This window comes from Narcine bancroftii, chromosome 7, assembly GCF_036971445.1.
Source record: "Narcine bancroftii isolate sNarBan1 chromosome 7, sNarBan1.hap1, whole genome shotgun sequence".
Taxonomy (NCBI): domain Eukaryota; kingdom Metazoa; phylum Chordata; class Chondrichthyes; order Torpediniformes; family Narcinidae; genus Narcine; species Narcine bancroftii.
In genome coordinates this window covers 9267475-9287554 of record NC_091475.1, presented here as the reverse complement: position 1 = coordinate 9287554, position 20080 = coordinate 9267475, and the positions used below count along the sequence as shown (strand labels likewise).

Genomic DNA, 20080 nt, shown 5'->3' with positions numbered 1-20080 from the left:
AGCTTTTTATCCCACTTATAAAGTATATGTTCTGGTAGCTTCTCCCCTATTTTATCTAGTTCTACCTTAGTCCAGTCTGGTTTTTCCCTTGTCTGGTAAAAATCTGATAAATACCTTAATTATGCTGCTCTATAATAATTTTTAAAGTTTGGTAACTGCAAACCAACTTGGTTGTACCTCTCTGTTAATTTACCTAACGCCATCCTCAGTTTCCCCCCTTTCCACAAGAATTTCATTATTATTCTCTTTGGTTCATTTAAAGAATTTCTCTGTTAAGGGAACTGGCAACGATTGAAATAAGTGTTGTATCCTTGGGAAGACATTCATTTTAATGCAATTTACCCTCCCTATCAATGTTAGCGGTAATTCTTTTCAATGTTCTAAGTCTTCCTGCAATTTCTTTATTAGTGGCTGATAATTTAGTTTGTACAGGTGGCTTAAGTTAACCTAATACCTAGGTATCGGATTGCTTGTGTTTGCCATTTAATGGTGATTCTTTTTTAAATTCTGTATAATCCACGTTACTCATTGGCATCACTTCACTTTTATTTGCGTTGATCTTGTACCCCGATATTTCACCAAACTCCTTCAATTTCTTATGCAATTCTTTTATTGATATTTCTGGTTCTGTTAAGTATACTATGATGTCATCTGCAAATAAACGGATTTTATATTCCTTCTTCTTTATTTTTATCCTTTTTATTTTATTTTCTGTTCTTATCAGTTCTGCCAATGGTTCTATTGCTAAAGCAAACAATGAGGGGGGATAATGGACATCCCTGTCTAGTTGACCTACTAAATTTAAATTGATTCGATACATATCCATTTACTGTTACCTTCACCAATGGTCCATTATATAATGCTTTAATCCAATTAATATATTTTTCTGGTAGATTGAACCTCTGTAATATTTAAATAAATAATTCAATTCTACTCTGTCAAAGGCTTTCTCTGCGTCTAAAGCAACAGCCACTGTTGGCTTCTTATTTCCTTGAACTGCATGAATTAGATTAATAAGTTTACAGACATTATCCGCTGTTCGTCTTTTCTTAATAAATCCAGTTTGATCTTGTTTTACTATTTTTGGAACACAATCGGCCAATCTGTATGCTAGTAATTTCGCTATTATATTAAAATCTGAATTCAGTAGAGATATTTTTTTATTTCTATATGATGCTGGTGTTAATGGATCCTTCCCTGGCTTTGGTATTACTGCAATTATTGCTGTCTTACATGAATCTGGCAAGTTTTGTGTTTCTTCTATCTGGTTCATTACTTCGAGGAGAGGAGGAATTAATAACTCTTTAAATGTTTTATAGAATTCTATTGAGAATCCATTCTCTCCAGGTGTTTTATCATTCGGCAGCTTCTCTTAATATATCCTGTACTTCCTCTATTTCAAATGGTTTTATCAATTTGTTTTGCTCCTCTTCTTGCAATTTCGGCAGTTCAATTTTAGCTAAAAACTCTTCTATTTTATCATCTTTTCCCTCGTTCTCAGTTTGGTATAATTGTTCATAAAATTCCTTAAAGTTCTCATTAATCTCTATTGGGTTATATGTAATTTGTTTGTCATTTTTCCTTGATGCCAATACAGCTCTTTTAGCTTGTTCTGTTTTAAGTTGCCAGGCTAATATTTTATGTGTTTTTTTCTCCCAGTTTGTAATACTTTTGCTTTATTTTCATTATGTTCTTCTCCCCCTTGTACGTTGGTAATGTTTTGTATTTTATTTTTTTGTCTGCCAATTCTCTCCTTTTCATTAAATCATCCCCTTTTACTAGTTCATTTTCTGTACTTACTATCTTCCTTTCTAACTGCTCTATTTCCCGATTATAGTCCTTTTTAATCTTAGTTACATAACTTATTATCTGCCCTCTAATGAAGGCTTTCATTGCGTCCCATAATATAAATTTATCTTTCACTGATTCTGTATTTATTTCAAAATATATTTTAATTTGGCGTTCAATAAACTCTCTAAATTTCTACCTTTTAAGTAGCATGGAGTTTAACCTCCATCTAGATGTTCTTGGTGGGATGTCCTCCAATTCTATTGCTAATAACAGGGTGAATGATCAGATAGTAATCTAGCTTTATATTCAGTTTTCCTAACTCTCCCTTGAATATGGGCCGACAACAAGAACATATCAATCCTTGAGTATGTTTTATGCCTACTTGAATAATATGAGTATTCCTTTTCTCTTGGGTATTGCCTTCTCCATATATCCATAAGTTTCATTTCCTGCATCGACGTAACCATAAATTTGACCATTTTATTCTTTTAACTAGTCTTTTGTCCAGTTTTATCCAACATTGGATCCAAATTAAGGTTAAAATCCCCTCCAATCAATATATTTCCTTGTGTATCTACAAACAATAAAAAAAAATCCTGCATAAACTTTTGATCCTCCTCATTAGGTGCATATATATTGAGCAAATTCCAAAATTCTGAATATATCTCACACTTTATCATTACATACCTCCCTGCTGGATCTATTATTTCCTCCTCTACTTTAATTGGTACATTTTTATTAATTAACATAGCTACACCTCTAGCTTTTGAAATACATGATGCTGTCGCTATGTATCCTACCCAGTCTCTCTTTAATTTGTTATGTTCCACTTCAATTAGATGAGATTCCTGCACAAATGTTATATCCATTTTTTCTTTTTTCAGTAAATTTAATAGCTTCTCCCTTTTAATTTGGTTATGTATTCCATTAATGTTTATAGTCATATAGTTCAATGTGGCCATCTCATATCCTGTTAACACTTCATTTCTGCTTCCTCACCACCACCAGCCCCCTTTCCCCCATTTTCATCTCTGTTTTCCCTTTTTAAACTCAATGTATGACAACACATTTAAAACATAAAATACTCCCACAACTCCCACATCCAATATTACCTTAACTCCAAATATCCCCCCTCTCTGAGTTGCCCCTTATCCCTTGCCGGGCAACCACAACTCCCCTTTCCATTTGGATTGCGATCCTGCTCGCGTCAACTGATTTCGCAGTGACAGTTATTCTCTCCCCCCCCACCCCGAAAACATTTTTTTTTGCACATATAACAAAGTTCTCCCTTTTTTTCCCCTGCCTTCCTTCCCTTCTCTTTCCCTTCTTTAGTTCTTTACATATACATTGTTTTTACATTTCTTCATATATATTTTATCGCCATTCTTCATTCTTAGTACATCTCTCCTTCTGTCCTGCAAGCGTTCTGTAATTCTTGTGCTTCCTCCGGATCTGAGAACAGTCTGTTTTGCTCCCTGGGGATAAATATTTTAAGCACAGCTGGATGTCTTAACATGAATTTATAACCTTTTTTCCATAGGATTGATTTTGCTGTATTAGAGTTCAAAACTTATGTCTGGGTAAAAATATATTTTTTGACCCTGGTATTCCAATGGTTTATTTGTCTTCTCTAACTTTATTCCTTGCCCGCTCCAGTATATTTTCTCTTGTCGTATATCTCAAAAATTTTACTAAAATGGATCTTGGTTTTTGATGTGTCTGTGGTTTCGGAGCTAGTGTTCTGTGTGCCCTTTCTATTTCCATTCCTTCCTGCATTTCTGTCATTCCACAGAACCTTTGGGATCCATTCTTTTATAAATTCCTTCATATCTGTGCCTTCTTCATCTTCCTTTAGGCCCACTATTTTTATGTTGTTTCACCTACTATAATTTTCCAACATATCAATTTTCTGAATTGATATGTGTCTCTAATTTTTTTATCACTTTCTTCCAATTGTCAAGTCATTTACTTCAATTTCTACAGCCATTTCCACATTTTCTACTCTTTTCTCTATTTCTGTCATGACCAGTTCAAATCTTTGCATTTTATCTTCTTTTCATTTTTCTTTTAATTGCACAAAATTCTAATGACAATAATTCTTTTAATGCTCTCATTCGTTCTTCAAAAAAAGCTTTATCTATATACTGTCCATCTGTTTTACCTTCTATCTCTCTGTGAAGATCTTGGTCTTCTTCTTCCTCTTCTTCTGTGTCTGTGTCTTCTTTTCTTCTTTGTATCTGTGTTTCTTCTGATTTTTCCGATGAGTTGCTTGTTTCACTTTGTTGGGTCTCTTCTTGCTGTTGGTCCTCTCCTTCTGAGCTGCTCATCTGTCAATCCTCCTGCTGCTGCTCCTCTTCCCGTTCACCCCGTCGACTTTCTTTCTCATCTGGTACTTCACTCTCTCTCCTGCTGCTTCCAGCTGAGAGCCCTGATGTCGGGCGTCCCTCAGCTGGTCGCGTCGTGGTTGCCCGCTCCTTGGCTGAACCCCCCCTCCCGTCGGTGTTTTCCTTTACCTTTGATTGCGCACTGCTCATGCGCGACTCCTCTTGCATGCGCAGTTGTGCACTTCAGTTTGACTCAGAGAGCCGTTTTTTGCAGTCCACCAGTCAGTGGGGGTCGCGGCTCCGCAGGGCCGTCACCAACCTCGGAGATCGGGCTCTCTTCTCCATCACGGCTCCCTGTTCCTTTATGCAGGTTAGGCCTTCTCCTTTCTTTTCTGGTGTCTTTTCTTCTTTAATTCCTGTTGTTTTTATTTTTCCTTCTTAGGTGCCATCTTCTTTCTCTTCTCTGCAACTTTATCTTTTATTTCTTATATTTTATATTTATTGAACTTTGTCTTTTCTTAACTTTTTTTCTTTTCTGGAGAAGGCTGGTTTTACCCTGCCAGCCACTACTCCATCACGTGACTCCCGACACACCTTCTAAATGAGGTAAAGGTTCATGCGCACGCCTTCTTAACCTCATCTACTGCATATGATGCTCCCAACATGGTCTCCTCTACATCAGTCAGACCAAGTATAAACTTGGGGACAGTTTTGCACAGTATCTATACTCTGTCTGCAATGACCATCCTGAGCTCCTGGCTGCATGCCATTTCAACTCTCCTTTTCATTGTCACACTGATCTGTCTGTCCTGCGCCTTTCTCCTCTGCCTGAATGAGGCCCAACATAAACAAGAGGAACAACACCTCCTACTTCACCTGAGCACCATGCAGCTCACTGCTATAAACACAGAATTTTCAGATTTCAAGTAGCAAGTCCTCTCTTTCTTCTGTATAAATTCTGTTCTCCCTCCCCCTGTCTTTTTTAGTCCCCTTTCCCACCCAGCCCCAAACCCATTCTTATCCCCCTCCACTTCACCCTGTGTGCCTCATCTTCTTCCACCTGACACCTTGGTCTTTCTCCCTTTGTCTGGTATCTACCAATCTACAGCCTCTGCCCATCATGTTTCACCTCCGTTTGGTTCCAAGGGGCTCTTGTCCCACCTGTCCTCTTTATACCAGCTTCTTTTCTACATTTCCCCAGTCTAGGTAAAGGGCTTCTGCTCAAAACGTTGACCATTCTTTTTCTCCCACTGATGCTGCTTGACCTACCGAACTCCTCCAGCAGACTTTGTTTAGCTACAACATATTTGAAACAAACTGTATAAGCGAAGAGAGTTACAATCCATTGCTGGGCTGACAATTGTGTTGGTGAGAATTTAGCTTTCCCCTCTCTTGAATGCACTGTTAAAACAAATGCCCATTCTTTCTTATGGATGTTTATGACACAAGAGGCTCTTTAGAATTGAAGCTAGCTCATTATCTCAATTTGGTTTGTGTAACCTTAACTCGCATAATTTGGTGAGTTTTTATTGATTACAACATTAAACATATTTTCAAAATTTTAATGAACGTGAAGAAATCTGGGACATCCTTTTGAAAAGGAACACCTTGCCAAACCTTCCCAGAAAGATACGGGCAGCAAATGCTTTTGAAAGCTACACATCTTATTAACTATCACTGAACTCTTTTTCCCACCAGAACCCATTCACGAGAACATGTTCGCCACCCTCTCAAAGGCAATTAGGCATCAGCAATAAACGGTAACCTTTCCACTGACTATCTAAACACATTAAGTAACCTAAAAAAACTCACCTGAACTCCGCTAGGCTTATGTCATTTTTCTCATAAGATTGTAGAAGCAGTAGCAGTTTCTGATCTTTATGAAGGAGAAAAGATACATAAAATGGAAATAATTATAATCATGCCGGAATCTCATAATTATTATAAATTAATTATAATTACAGTATATCTTAACTACAGAGGATACCTGTGATGTGAAGTGTTGCTCCATATGCTCCCAGAATTACAACAAAATGGTTGTTCTTGCATACTGATGGACACCGTGTGACCAGAGCAAGTAACACATCAATTAGAGCACCTACCAACAAATATTAACAAAATCATCTTCAAAAATGGTGTTGCTTTAAGTAATTTGGTACACTAAACAACATTTGCAGATATCTGTATACATTTTTTGACAAAGAGCCTGAGAAGACTCAGAAGGGTATGGATAAAGGGCAATGATGAATCATTGTGATAATTTTTAGGACAGAGTTAAAAGACTTTTCTAGATGAGCAAGTCAAAAGACTTTCTCAGGCAAAAAGTGAAATTGTAGAATTACAGGACAAAGAGATTGTACTCAAATTTGCTATAAGCAGGTTTAAAATAAATATAGGAAAGTCCTTCAAGAGGATCAGGAAGCAGTGTGGCTAACCTTGTGAGGAAACTGGCTCAGCAAAGAAAAGGACCTTGGGCCCATGACTAGTAACGTCTCACAAAGATGCCAACTATTCACTGTATACAGAAAAACCCCTGTCATCCAGAATTCAAGCAACTGGCAACCTCGAGCAACTGGCAATAAAAAAAAAATCAAGGAAAATAATTATGTCAAAAAATATGGAAGTCTAAAATTGGCGCTCCTCAACATTAGTTCACACTATCTCAATTCACTTATCCAGCATCTACCAAATCCCCATAGGTGCTGGATACCAGGGGCTTTTTTTACTGTACATAGAATAGGGTTAAAAAATGCTGCAGATTCAGTTTGTTTAATTTGCCAATTAATGAGAAAAATGGCAGCAGAAAATTTTAAACAGTGAAATGTGTATTTACATCTGCTCCTTGAAGAACAGAGTCATTCAACTCCAAAGGGATTTAGGAGTTCAGTTATGTGGGCAGGCTTACAGGTGAAGCCGAGATTCATCTGCATTTTTTTTCCCCAATCTTGCATAAAGCATTCATTTGGAGCAAAAGTACCTTATATTGTCTTTCTCTCCGTCTCCAATCATTGATGTCCAATTTCTGATAATCTCCTCCCTCTTTTCTCTCACTCCATTTCTTCTCTTTATTTTCCCCCTCCCTGCCCTCTCTACTTGCCCAACAACCACACCTCCCTCAGCCCTGGTCACTTCATCTTGTCACCTCCTAGTTTCTTCCCCTTTTACACCCATTTCTTCTCCCTCCTACCTGCATTCACCTATCACCTGCCAGCCTGTGCTCCGCACCCCCCCACCCCCCTCCTTATTGCAGCTTCTACCCTTTCCTTGCTATTTCTGATGAAGGATTTCAGCCTGATACATTGACAACTGATTGCCTGACCTATTAAGTTCTCTTTCAGATTTTATCTCCTCTGGACAAAGGAGTAGTGGGATGGATCAGCAAGTTTGCAGATGACATGAAGGTTGGAGGTGTTGTGGATTGTGTAGGATATAAGCATATGCAGAGTTGGGTGAAAAAACAGGAGATGGAGTTCAGTTAAGTGTGAAGTGATGCATTTTAAGGCATGGTGCATGGTTAATAGCTGGATTATTAGAATGAACAGGTTAATGGAAATTGGACGGACTTTGGGGTCCAAATCCATAGACCTCTCAAGGTCGCTGCACAGGTTAATGGAGTAGTTAAGAAGGCTTATAGCATGCTGGTTTTTCATTCGTTGGAGAATTAAGTTCAAGAGTCTAGAGGTAAAGTTGCAGCTCTATAAAACTGGTTAGACTACCCTTGGAATATCATGTTCAGTTCCGATCAACCCATAACAGGAAAAATGTGGAAGCTATGGAGAGGGTGCAGAGATTTGGCAGGATGGCGTCTGGATTGGAGAATGTGTTTTATGAGGCCAGGTTAGCAGAGCTAGGGCTTTTCTCTTTGGAGTGATGAGAGGTGAATTAATTGAGATCTACAAGATGATGAGAGGCATAGATAGGGTGAATAGCAACCACCTTTTTTCATGGTGAGAATAGCAAACACCAGAGGGCATCCATTTTAAGGTGAGTGGAGGAAAGTTATGGGGAGATGTCAGAGGTATTTCTTTCCCCCCCCACAGAGTAGTGGATGTCTGGAATGCATTGCTCGGGGTGACAATGGAAGATGATTTCATAAGATTTAAAGACTCTTAAACAGACACACACATGTCAGTAAAATAGAGGGCTATGAGTGTGAGGGAGGGAAGGATTACATTGCTGTGAAGTAGGTTTACATAGGTCGCCACATCATCGTGGGCCAAAGGGCCTGTGTAGTGCTGTTATGTTTAATGTTCCAGATAGGATCTACTTGCATTTGGAAAAGCATAGATTTATTCTGTAATATAGCTTTGTGCAAGGGAAGTCATGGCTTTCATTATAGAGGAAGGCGCCACATCGTGGGCCGAAGACCCTGTACTGAGCTGTAATATTCTATCTTTCTCTAGCATTTTGTGCGTTGCGCAACATATTCGACCTTCACAATGCAATCTCGGCCACACTGGAAAAACCAAAAGCAGAATGAGTGTGGATTGTGAGGCCCATGCGCCTTCAGTATCTCGGAAGAAACCAGGAACTTCTTCATACCTGCCTCTTTATTTCTCCATCCCTGAATTCTCCACTCCTTCTCTGAATTGCTTTTCTCTTTCCCAGTTCTGATTAAGCACCACCATAATGGTTGGCCACTAAAGGTTAGGTTATTTTAATCGTGGACATAAAGTCCACAGAAAATTTTTTCAGCCAATAATTAACAAATCATTTACATAACAGCAGGACTGAGAGGTTTTTTGTTTTATTAAAATAAAATCTTCTGCTTTCATTTAACAGCAATTTGATCTTTTATCTCTTCTGGAAGCATTTCAGGGCTTTTATAACCTTACTCTGACGTTACTGGTGCTTTCTGACAAGAGTTCACCATTCCGTTCAATGTCAATTAATAACATTAGGACAGTAGATCAAGGCTAAAGTGGGGCCAACTGGTAGGAATTAATTTAATAAGCAAAAATCAGGCTGAAAAATAATACAAATGTCCAAGTGATACTGTTTCTGGGTAAGGATTTAATTAAAAAAAATTCAGATTCTGAGTCGAAAGCAGAATTCACAGTTGCAGTGAAATTTAATAGACTCCTTCAATGGGGAACAACCAAAAGTGTGGAAAGCTGTCATGTTGAACAGAATGATTAGATACAAGAAGAATGGTATTCAAAATCCTGAACACACTTTGAAGAGGTTAATGGATTTATCACAGTCCCTCAGCCTTCTTTGTTTGCACAAGCACTGGGTAAGATGGAAGAAAATCATGGATGACCCTCTTCAATCCTGGCCGTACCTCTTTCTTCTTCATCCGTATCCTCTCTGGCCTTCAGTATGGTTGGCAGAAACAGAGAATGATTTGTTAACATGGTGTGAATCATAGGAAGTGGCACCAGGTTTCCTGCTAACTTTTCAATCTCGTACAATGCTGGTATTAATTTAGCAAGGGTTTTCAAAAATCCGAGCTTTGCGTAGCGATATCTGCCATTATAAAAACATTTTCACGATAAGAAAAATAAGTAGAATGGTTTACATGGGCATGGAGTCTTTCAATAGCTTTTCTGCTTTATCAATGCTTGTGAACTTTCATCTTCCAGGCTCCAAATATAGCACCCAGATGTTTTTTTCTTCTCTTCCCTTCAATGTTAATTGCCTTTTAATTTAGATCCACCATTTAACACATTGCTGCAGCTAAGCTGCGCCTTCAAATTTATTTTTTTCTTCATCCCAATTAAAACCATTACTCTCTTTCACCTTTTTGCTTCTGCCATTCCAGTCGACAACTCAGCTTCCTTGTGTTCAAGGAAAACTACTTTAATTGTTCAAACTGGATCTGACTGGATCACAAAATAACCAAACCCTTGCCACAACTTTAAAAATGTTTAACATATCAAACCATTCCCTGACAAATAAAAATCTCCTTCTATTGTTCTACCTCTGGACTGGGTACTAGGCAGAATAGTTAAGCACAGACTAGAAGGGCCAAAGGACCTGCATTCTGTGTGCTGTACTGCTCTATGGTTCTTTTTGTCAAAATATAGTCTCTTTCCAGACTTCTCCTGATCATCTCCCAAGTTCAGGGATTCAAATTAATTTTTTTTTGGACATACAGCACGGTAACAGGCCGTTGGCCCCAATATTGCTTATTATAAAACAGCACTGCTTCAAACATTGAAATATGAAAGTTTGCAGATGCAGTGACTGAAGTAAAAACACAATCCTGGAGAAACTCAGTGGGTCAAACAGTGTCCTTTATGTAGCAAAGATCTATAACCAACATTTTTGGCCTGAGCCCTTCATCACTAGGAAGATAATAGGCAGGCGCCTGAATAAAATAATCGAGGGAGGGGCAGAGGGAGAACCACAGGCAAGGATAAGTGAGGGAGGCCACAGCAGCAAACAGGGGGAGGTGGGATGGCTCTGTGAACAGAGAGGGAAAGAGCGGGAGGAAAGGAGACACAGGAAGACATTCAGACATTATCAAGAGGAGCAACTGCTTGTCAAAATGGGTTAACATTTAAACTTACTTAAGGCCATTCTTTAAAAAACAACTCCAATCATCTGAATTGACCTCACCAACTGAATCCTGCAAAAAGAAAATACTAACTTTGGCATTAATCGTTTTAATATATATACAATTAACAGAGCATGATCATTGCTCTGCACCTAAATAAGGCAAAAAAAAGATAAAAACTAACCAGCAACACCTGTAATCTGCTCAGAAATGCTATTTCAGTCTCCTTCATTTTCTCGTCCTGCACCTGGCAGCTGCAAAAATTGGCTATTAACCATCGAATACAAGCTTTCAGCAGGGATTTCTCCCAGGATTGTTTGTCCTCAGGGTATTCCTCCAGTACATTTGTGATAGCATCTGCTAAAGCCCACCTGCAATTAAATTAATCTGGTTTACCAAAAGAAAATGCTAAAAAACTGACTGAGAACATAGAAAAATGCACGTTCCTCACCTGACACTGAAGGCCTTATGACAAAGCAAAGCACTTTACCTATCTGTCACCTTTAACATTCATACCAATACCCTAAATTTATGGCAAGGAAAATTTTGACAGTGAGAAAACCACTATTTTATCAATGTACAGTAAAACCCCAGGTATCCGGCATCTATGGGGACTGGTAAATGCAGGTTAAGTGGATTGGCCGGTTGCTTGAGATTGCACGTTGTGTGATTGGTGAACTAACTGCTGAGGACGTCCATTTTAAACTTTTGCATTTGAATTTCCATTGAGGGATTTTACTGCATTCTGTTTGGTAACAAATTGCGCTGAACCTCATCCAATCTGCATGAGCACCATTCTTGCTTCCAAGTCAGAATGTCAGTGTTCAAGTCCCCACCCACATAGTTCAAAAGATTACATTTCAGAAAATGCAGTTATGCCGAACAGCCCTCTCGTGTTTCCTTTTTTGTCTCTGCCTCCTCGTCGGTTCTATTTGTGCCAGCCTCCCCAGTCATTTTGCCCCACTAGTTTAAATCATCTCTGCAAGGATACTGGTTCCTTTTCACTCCACACACCCACCACCCAAGTCACCCCTGCCACAAAAGAAATCCCAATTATCCAAAATCCTGAAGCCCTCCCTTCTGCACCAGCTCTTTATTTGTCTGCCTTATCTTCCTGCTACTAGCACATGGCAAATCAACAAAGAAAACACATTAATAAATCAAAAATCCAGTTACTTAAATTCTCCATATCGTTTGCTTTTTCTTTTAAAAAAAGATCCATTAGTATCCATTCCTGATTATGGTTAGTCTAGGGGGCTCCTTCAAATAATTCATCCTTTGATTCAGGATCATTAAAAACTACTTGTTTCATTTTCCTAGGTTGAAATCATGACACAAAAGCTTCATTGCAAAGAAAATGAAGCAGTCTACCTGGATATATTGGTAGTTTTCTCCAGCACTGCAGGTAGTTGCTCCATTATACTTGCCACATCTGCGCGTGACAACGGCAACTGTTGCACTAATTTAGCAAGGACTGCCATCTGTAAATCATCATGATCCGATGGATGATCTGGTGTGACATTGCTGACCAGGGTCTTCCATGTGGCATTTCTAATAACCTTGAGGACATCTGCAAAAACTGATCAAATGAAGAAATCATTGTTTGTACCCGGAAAAGTGGATTACGTTACAGCCTCTCCCTGGCTTACAATCTATGCAACTTACGACCGTCCAAAAAATAAAAAATAACGGCTGCGTGTATACAATAGTGACTATCTCAGAGTTGCCATTCGGTAAGCTCGTCAAAGAAGATGGCGAGCAAGAGGAAAAACCCATCCCCTGCTGATAGATCTGGCATAAAACAGAGGAAGATGCTCGATTTGGAATTGAAAATAACAACTTATGACTTCTACATGCCATGCTAACATTCTTCCAACTTGCGTCCATTTTGAGATGCGACCAGTGGGTCAGAACAGAACTCTGTTTTACATTAGCCTAGTGAAAAATAAATCACAAATTGTCTGCTGCAGTGTTATTTAAAAAAAAAAATTCTGCAGAGAATATTCAAATAATAACAGATGTGTATCAAAAGTTTACCTGGCATATTTCTATTGAATAGTATCGAAAACTATTGTTTGTAATGACACAGGAGGAAGCCATCATGTCAATGCCAGCTCCCATCAAAACAATCCCATTCGTCCCAATACTCCACAAGCACAAGTGGAAAGAAACTAGTGCAACCAGGGGAAACCCAATCACAGGCAGAAAATGCAAATTCCATAGGCGGCACCCTAGAGCTCTGAAGCAACAGCACTGATCAATATTTTAAACAGATCACTGAAGTCTCACTTTCTTCCTCCACAAATAACTTCTGGTTTAAAAGTGGCAACCAAACAAACTTTCATGGATTATCTGCAGTCAACCCTCTCAGATAAAAAGCACAGCTGGTAATCACCACAAAGTTGGCTGGACAAATCACAATCTCTATTCATTCCAATTCACACCCTTCCGTGGGCACCTTTATGGGTGGAAAAACTGAATCCTTGGTTTATGGTGGAATAACTTGGCACCACTAAAAGATGCAAAATTTTATGGAGAGCATTTGCAAACATTCACACCAACAGCAAATAATTAGACTTTAATTTTAATTTTCCCTCTCCCCAAATAACAATTCTCAAACAAAAGAAAAATCATAAAGATAAAACTTAATAATATACGTATTTTTATTAAAAAAAGTTAATTACCTCTCTTTGGCCGTGTATATTTGCTCTTTTCTCTGCACTCTAGATATGTGTTAAGAAGTGAAAGGTAAGCATCCATATTTTTCTGAAGATGTTTCTTTTTGCCTGATTCTAAGCACCAAAGCTCAAATTGTAACAGGTTAGTCTTGCTGTGCTGGATAAGAAATGTGCAAATGGAAAGGGAATCTTTAGTCATGTGATTCAAGCAATCAAGAAGCACATTTGGTCTCACAGCCTGTGCAAAGACTGGGTTTTGCACAAGAACTGAAAGAAGCACCTCCACCTCTTCACTGTTCGAGTATTGAAAGAGTGTTCCCACCGCACTGAAATGGTCACATGACAGCAACAGATCATCTCTGCCTGGAGACTCCTGGTGATTTTCTGTAAGGATTTTTACCAACATGTTTCCATACAAGCTCAACTGTGTTTCTCCAAAACCGCCTCTCTCAGATTTAGTTTTAATGGCTAGATGTTCCTCTGGGAGTTCCAACATGGATTCCACAATTTCTTTGAGCCAAGATATGTCCATATATTTGTTTAAACTTTCCAGGGCTTTTAAAGGCAAGGATTTTTTACCCTTCGCTGCTAATTTAGTCACAAATGACTTTTTCATTTCAAGTTCCTTCAAAACACTTTCCACTATGGCTTTAAAATAAGTTAACGCTATATCCATGCGGCCAAGCCTCTGCAGAGATGGGACACTTAGTTCAAGAAGGCTCAAGGTGCCAGAACTAAGGCGAGTTGACAACATTTTGAAGCTGATGGGGTTAAGATTGTGTGCTGGTGGAGCCTGCAATTCCATCGCCATGAACCATTGCTCCAGAATTGTGTGTTTAAAAATTGCCGACAGCATGCTCTCCAGAACCTGAAATTGACAGTGGAAAATAAATGGCACCAAATAAACACAAGATGCAAAAACTGATAATGCTGTTAATATATGCCCGTCAGGCAGCACCTGAAAGGGGAATTAAACTTAGTTTCAGACAGGATGTCTTATTAGAATTAACAGTTAGTTGAAAAATGGAGTTCTGGCACAGTTCAGTAATAAGCGTCTGCCTTTTTAAAATGCTAACTGATCTGCTTTGCTAATTTCAGAAACAGTGAGATGTGATGTTAATAATGACTTAATATTTCACACTGTACAATAGTTAAAAAAAAAAGAATCACAAGAGTTTAAAAATAAGTCTGCTTTACATTTGAAAAAAAAACAGGTGTTGGAAATCTGAAATAGAAACAGAAGATGCTTCAGTAGGTTAGACATCATCCATGGAGACAAAACCACAGAACGTTTAAAAAAATCACAAAGGCGAGAAATAATTTATTTTGTCCAATGAGCCCTACTCAAAGTACATACATACGAATGTTGGACAAGAACAGCATAACCAACAGCAATACCCTTATAGCCATATAACCAATTACAGAGCGGAAACAGGCCATGTCGGCCTTTCGAGTTCGCACCGGTTCACTGGAACAACTCCACTAGCTGAAACCTTCCGCTCTCCGCCAATAACCCTCCAACCCCCTCACCTCTGTGTACACATCCAACCTTCTCTTAAATGACAGAAGGGACCCTGACGCAACTATCTCATTCGGAAGATCATTCCGTTCTGCCACCACTCACTGAGTGAAAAAGCCATCGCTAATATTTCTCCTAAGTGTTGCCCCCTTACCCTCAACTCGTGGCCTCTTGTTCCAACCTCCCCTGCCCTTAGGGGAAAGTCTGTTTATGTCTAATCTATCTATTCCTTTCATAATTTTAAATACCTCTATTAAGTCCCCTCTCAGTCGTCTACGTTGCAATGAATAAAGTCGTCCCAGTCTCCTTAATCTCTCTCTCTGTAATCCAGACGCTGTAAGCCAGGCAACATCCTTGTAAACTTTCTCTGTACCCTCTCCACCTTATCTATATCCTTTCTATAATTTGGAGACCAGAACAGATCACAGTACTCCAAACCTGGCTTCACCAATGCCTTAAACAGCTGGGCAAGTCTATTCTAAAAGTATCACCCTAACCAGCCACTTCTAGCAAAGACAAGGTCAGCAGAATGCAAACAAATTTACAGACTTCCTTTCCATTTACACAACTCATTAACTGGGAAATATTCTTCTGATCCTCTGCATTACCATATGTAAATCCTTGGGCAAGCTAGCCATCAAAACCACAGGAATACTTTTGCCAGAATTGTCATGTTTCAGAAAAGTGGCTCATCAACATCTTCTCGTGGACAACTTGGGATGAACAAAAATGCTCAGCTTGTCAGCCACAATTATAGTCCATATATTTAAAAAAACCCACAGTCTAAATTCACTATGATAAATGGCATATTGGTGGAAGTACATACCTGCAAACATGCACTAAAGGATGGGTAACTAACAAAACATTAGTACATATTTTTCTGCAGTGTTGAAATCCATAAATTTTCTCAAAATATTGAAACATTCTGTGGAGCAAATGCATCCTTCGACATACATTCTATCAAAATAGAACAAAAGCTTTGAATACCTTTTCCTTAGTTAATTCATCTTCGACTGGAGTGAGATGAACAAAATGCTCGTTTTCTCCTTGTATTTCCAATTTCTCCTCAATAACATCTTCAGACAACTCACATTTTTGCAGCAATGATTTCAGAAGGTCCATACATACTTCGATTAGGCCTAAGCCAATGTTCCTTCCAAGCTAAAACAAGAAACAAAGTCCGAAGAATAACTACAGCTTTTATCAAGCAATTATTCCTTACCCTCCTGTTAATTCCTCAACTACGGTTCATAATTCATTACTTAACATCCCAAGAGGCAGCAACTGCTTTGAAATTATGTTGCTGATATATTCCCAAATTCTTCTCGAACATAGTGAAGATGGTGAGTAGACTATAATATGGAAACTTTGAACATTTTCAATATATGAACTTCATTGAGCAAAAAAAACCCACAAGATTACGGAGTAAAAAAAATTCTCAAAGTTCACGAGAAACACCAGATGATGCATAAGTTAAACCATTAAATATAGCGTACAACAAACTTTTTTCAAAATTCTGTTGCAATTTGCTTCCCATTCAGTCCACTGCATTGCTCCAAATAATGGAGGTGTTTTATTCATATAGCGCCCATTTCAATGAGTATTATTTTATTATATAAAGAAAGCAGAAATCAAATAGGGCCATTGAAATGTTATTGATACACAAAAAGCAGTTCCCCCCCTCATAGGTACATTTGGAGGCAGAGCAGAAATAAGTTGTGTGCAGGGCATAAGCACTGAACAAGATTTCAAACCGTTCTCAATCAAATCATATCGTATTGATTTAGTTGGAAATTTCACAAATTAAATTGTACATTAGGTGCCTTCAGGCCAGGAGACCTTGAGAATCCCTGGGAGAGCTGTGATTCCTCCACATGAATTTCTACATTATCAGGCATTTACTGGGCAGGGGTGGGGGAGGAACCACAGTCAAGGGGTCACACATTTTGCTGAATGTGAGCAAATGGTGTTCTCATCTTAAAAGTTGTTGCCATAAAAAGCACACAACATGAGGAGCAAATCAGGTGTGATCATTTTGGATGCTTCTTTGCAATGGCTATCATTTAAGGAAATGCAACAGTCAAATATTCTTTTCTGGCTCAAACACATAAAAGAAAAAAAGCAACCCATCTATGGATATTTGATCCAAAGAGTCATAAATTCACCAGAAAGGATTACTGTAAGCAATTCAAAATTCAGCAGAAAAAAAAAAGGACCAAGAAATCGATTCAAAAGTGAAAATAGATGGAGAGGAAACCTGCAAGTTATCTAAAAGCAGATGTTAAAGCTTCTGCAAATATGTAAACAAAAAAGATTAGCAAAGGTGTTCCTTAAAAGTTGGTCCCTTACAATCAGAAACAGAAGAACTTATAAATTGCAGAGTCAATAAACATACTGTACTTTGGGAGTTCATGGAAGAGAATATTCCAGGGAACCAAGAGTCTAATGAAAATAAAGAATTAAAGAAAATTATTAAAAGTTAAAATGCTGGGTAAATGCATTGAAGTGAAGGATAGTACCCTTAACTGTCTGAGCTGTACAATATGCAGCTTAGAACACTGAAATATAGCTATGAAAATAGTGGATGCATTGGTAGTTATATTCCAAAATTCTCCACATTTCGAAATGATTCATGTTGATTGGAGACAATAAATGCAAAAAGGGAGAAATTAAACAACTTTAGACCTGTTATTCTAATGTCAGTAGTGAAAATGCTAGAGACTTGAAAAGAATGTGATAATGGTACTTAGAAAGTATCAATAAAATCAGAAAAAAATCAAAATGGATTTATCAAACGGAAATAATTTGCTATGTGCAGCTTTCGACTTCTGAGCTAAAAGATACATTTGGCACGGGGAGAGTACAAGAAGGTTACGAAACTGATTCCTGGTATGCTGATGGAAAGTTTGGAACCATTAGGTCTTTAATAAAGCTTAGAAGAATGAGAGATCTTATGTAGACATGTAAAGTTCTGTCAAGGCTCAAGAGGGTAGAGTCAGAGAGGATGTTTCGACAGCTAGTGGATCACGATCTCAGAATACAGAATGGGGATATTTAGGACTGTGACGAGAAATCTCTTCACTCAGGGAGTGATGAATCAGTGGAGTTTTTTTACTTCAGGAGGATGTGGAAGTTAAGTCACTAAATGCATTCAGTGATTTAACTTCCACATCCTCCTGAAGTAGAAAACTTCAGTTATATATATTTCCAGATCCAAAATATTATGGGTATGAGAGGTGAGGGAGAACATGTATCTGAGGTAAAGATCAGCCACGATCATACTAAATAGCCTGATTTTTTTTGACACTTCAATGTATCGGCAAGGCATCTCACAGTCTAAAAATGTGCTGCTGCCCCCATGCGACTGACAGACAAAGCTACAGAAATTCTGTTTTAAATGGAGATCATTTTTGTATATTCTCTTGTAACAAAAATTGCATTTATACAATGACTCTTATTGCTTAGGGATATTCCAAAGGATTTCAGCTATGAAATATATTAATTCCTTTCTCTGCAATTTCAAAAGTCCAAAAGGAGGAGTCTTGGAAAACATTATGCACAAATCTTTGCAAATTGGTTAACAATTAATTAAGACTAACTGAAGCTTGGATGTTCAATCAGTAATAGAATGTAAAAGTCAAGACAACAATACGATCCAACCAAATTTTATGAGACCTTAGAGATACAGAATAAATTTACTAAAACAGTTCTCGATATGAAAGATTATGGTTACATTGACAGTGGGAGAAACTGATGCTGATCTCCTAGGAACGGAGAATGTTCAAAAGGGATGTGACAAATATACTTGAACTGTTTCTGAGGGGTAAAGGATCAATAATGAGAAGATCCAATTTAAAATTATTGGCAAAACAACCAGAGGCAAGATGAAGAAATGAAAATTCATCCAGTGATTTGGATTTGAAAGCAATGGTATTACAGCTTCAAAAAGAGGCTTAAAAACAAATTGGATAAAAATGAGAAATAAAAAAACTGCACATATCAGGATTTCAAATACTAACATAGTAGAATCTGTTTAATAACCCTGATAATTTGCTTTTAAAACATAAAAAAAAACAAGTTATCATGAACATTAACAATGAGGTGTAATTTATTAGTGAAAACCTGCTTCACTGAACAAATATGTGATTATGTGCATTTTTCAGTTATCGGGGTTATTGGCAAACAACGATACTTACTTCACTGAAGTTTGTCACAGATGTTCGGATGTACAGCATCACTTGCTTCACTGACAGAACTAACTCATGCAGATGCAATTGAGCCACTGCCTGTTTCAAATGATCCTTGATTTCCTCACTGAGAAGAATGTCCATTTCATAAGCTTCCATCAGAAGAGTGCAGAATGAAGTTTCTTTTAATGGAACAGAATGCTTTCTTTCTGTACCAAATTGTTCAAACTGCGGACAAGTTTCAGAAGAGAATGTGTTAATTTCTTTATTTTTAAACTTTACTTCATTCTTATAGATTGTATACATCCTTGAATATCATAGAAATTGTTCACCTTGATTACATTTTTCACAAGGCAAAGTCCTGCCTTCTTTTTTTGCCATTTCAGGGCTAGGACCATGCATGATCTCACTCCAGGCCCAGTCACTTTCTGCATCTTCCTAATGGACTCTCGGCATGGAATGCCATTAGGAAAGGTCCTCTGCATTGGGCCCCGGTAAATGTGTGCATCAATGGCGGTCACCGATTCGGAACTGGTTCAAATAATCCAGCCCAATGTGTAAAATTCCAGATTGTCTCATGAAAGAGATATTATTCCCCATAACCAATAATTTGTATCCAGATTGGTCTATTTTTGACCTCAAACAATTGCATAGAACAATTTCTTTCTTTTTCTTTCTTTCTTTGGCTTGGCTTCGCGGTTGAAGATTTATGGAGGGGTAATGTCCACGTCTGCTGCAGGCTCGTTTGTGGCTGACAAGTCCGATGCGGGACAGGCAGACACGGTTGCAGCGGTTGCAAGGGAAAATTGGTTGGTTGGGGTTGGTTGTTGTGTTTTTCCTCCTTTGTCTTTTGACAGTGAGGTGGGCTCTGCGGTCTTCTTCAAAGGAGGTTGCTGCCCGCTGAACTGTGAGGCGCCAAGATGCATGGTTTGAGACGAGATCAGCCCACTGGCGATAGTCAATGTGGCAGGCACCAAGAGCTTTCTTTAGGCAGTCCTTATACCTCTTCTTTGGTGCACCTCTGTCTCGGTGACCAGTGGAGAGCTCGCCATATAACATGATCTTGGGAAGGCGATGGT

At 38.4% G+C, this 20080-nt stretch overlaps 1 protein-coding gene across 2 annotated transcripts in view; it reads right to left on the bottom strand.

The window, feature by feature from the left end:
* urb1 (URB1 ribosome biogenesis homolog) overlaps positions 1–20080 on the bottom strand; it is a 101928-nt gene that overhangs the window by 28710 nt on the left and 53138 nt on the right. For both annotated transcript variants that reach the window (XM_069888752.1, XM_069888753.1), the window contains 9 exons: positions 19011–19229; positions 15802–15975; positions 13302–14163; positions 11989–12196; positions 10802–10988; positions 10631–10689; positions 9400–9584; positions 6103–6213; positions 5928–5991 (listed from right to left, as the gene is read on the bottom strand). In XM_069888752.1, the coding sequence (XP_069744853.1) occupies positions 5928–5991; positions 6103–6213; positions 9400–9584; positions 10631–10689; positions 10802–10988; positions 11989–12196; positions 13302–14163; positions 15802–15975; positions 19011–19229 (2069 nt within the window). The remainder of the gene's footprint in view (positions 1–5927; positions 5992–6102; positions 6214–9399; positions 9585–10630; positions 10690–10801; positions 10989–11988; positions 12197–13301; positions 14164–15801; positions 15976–19010; positions 19230–20080) is intronic.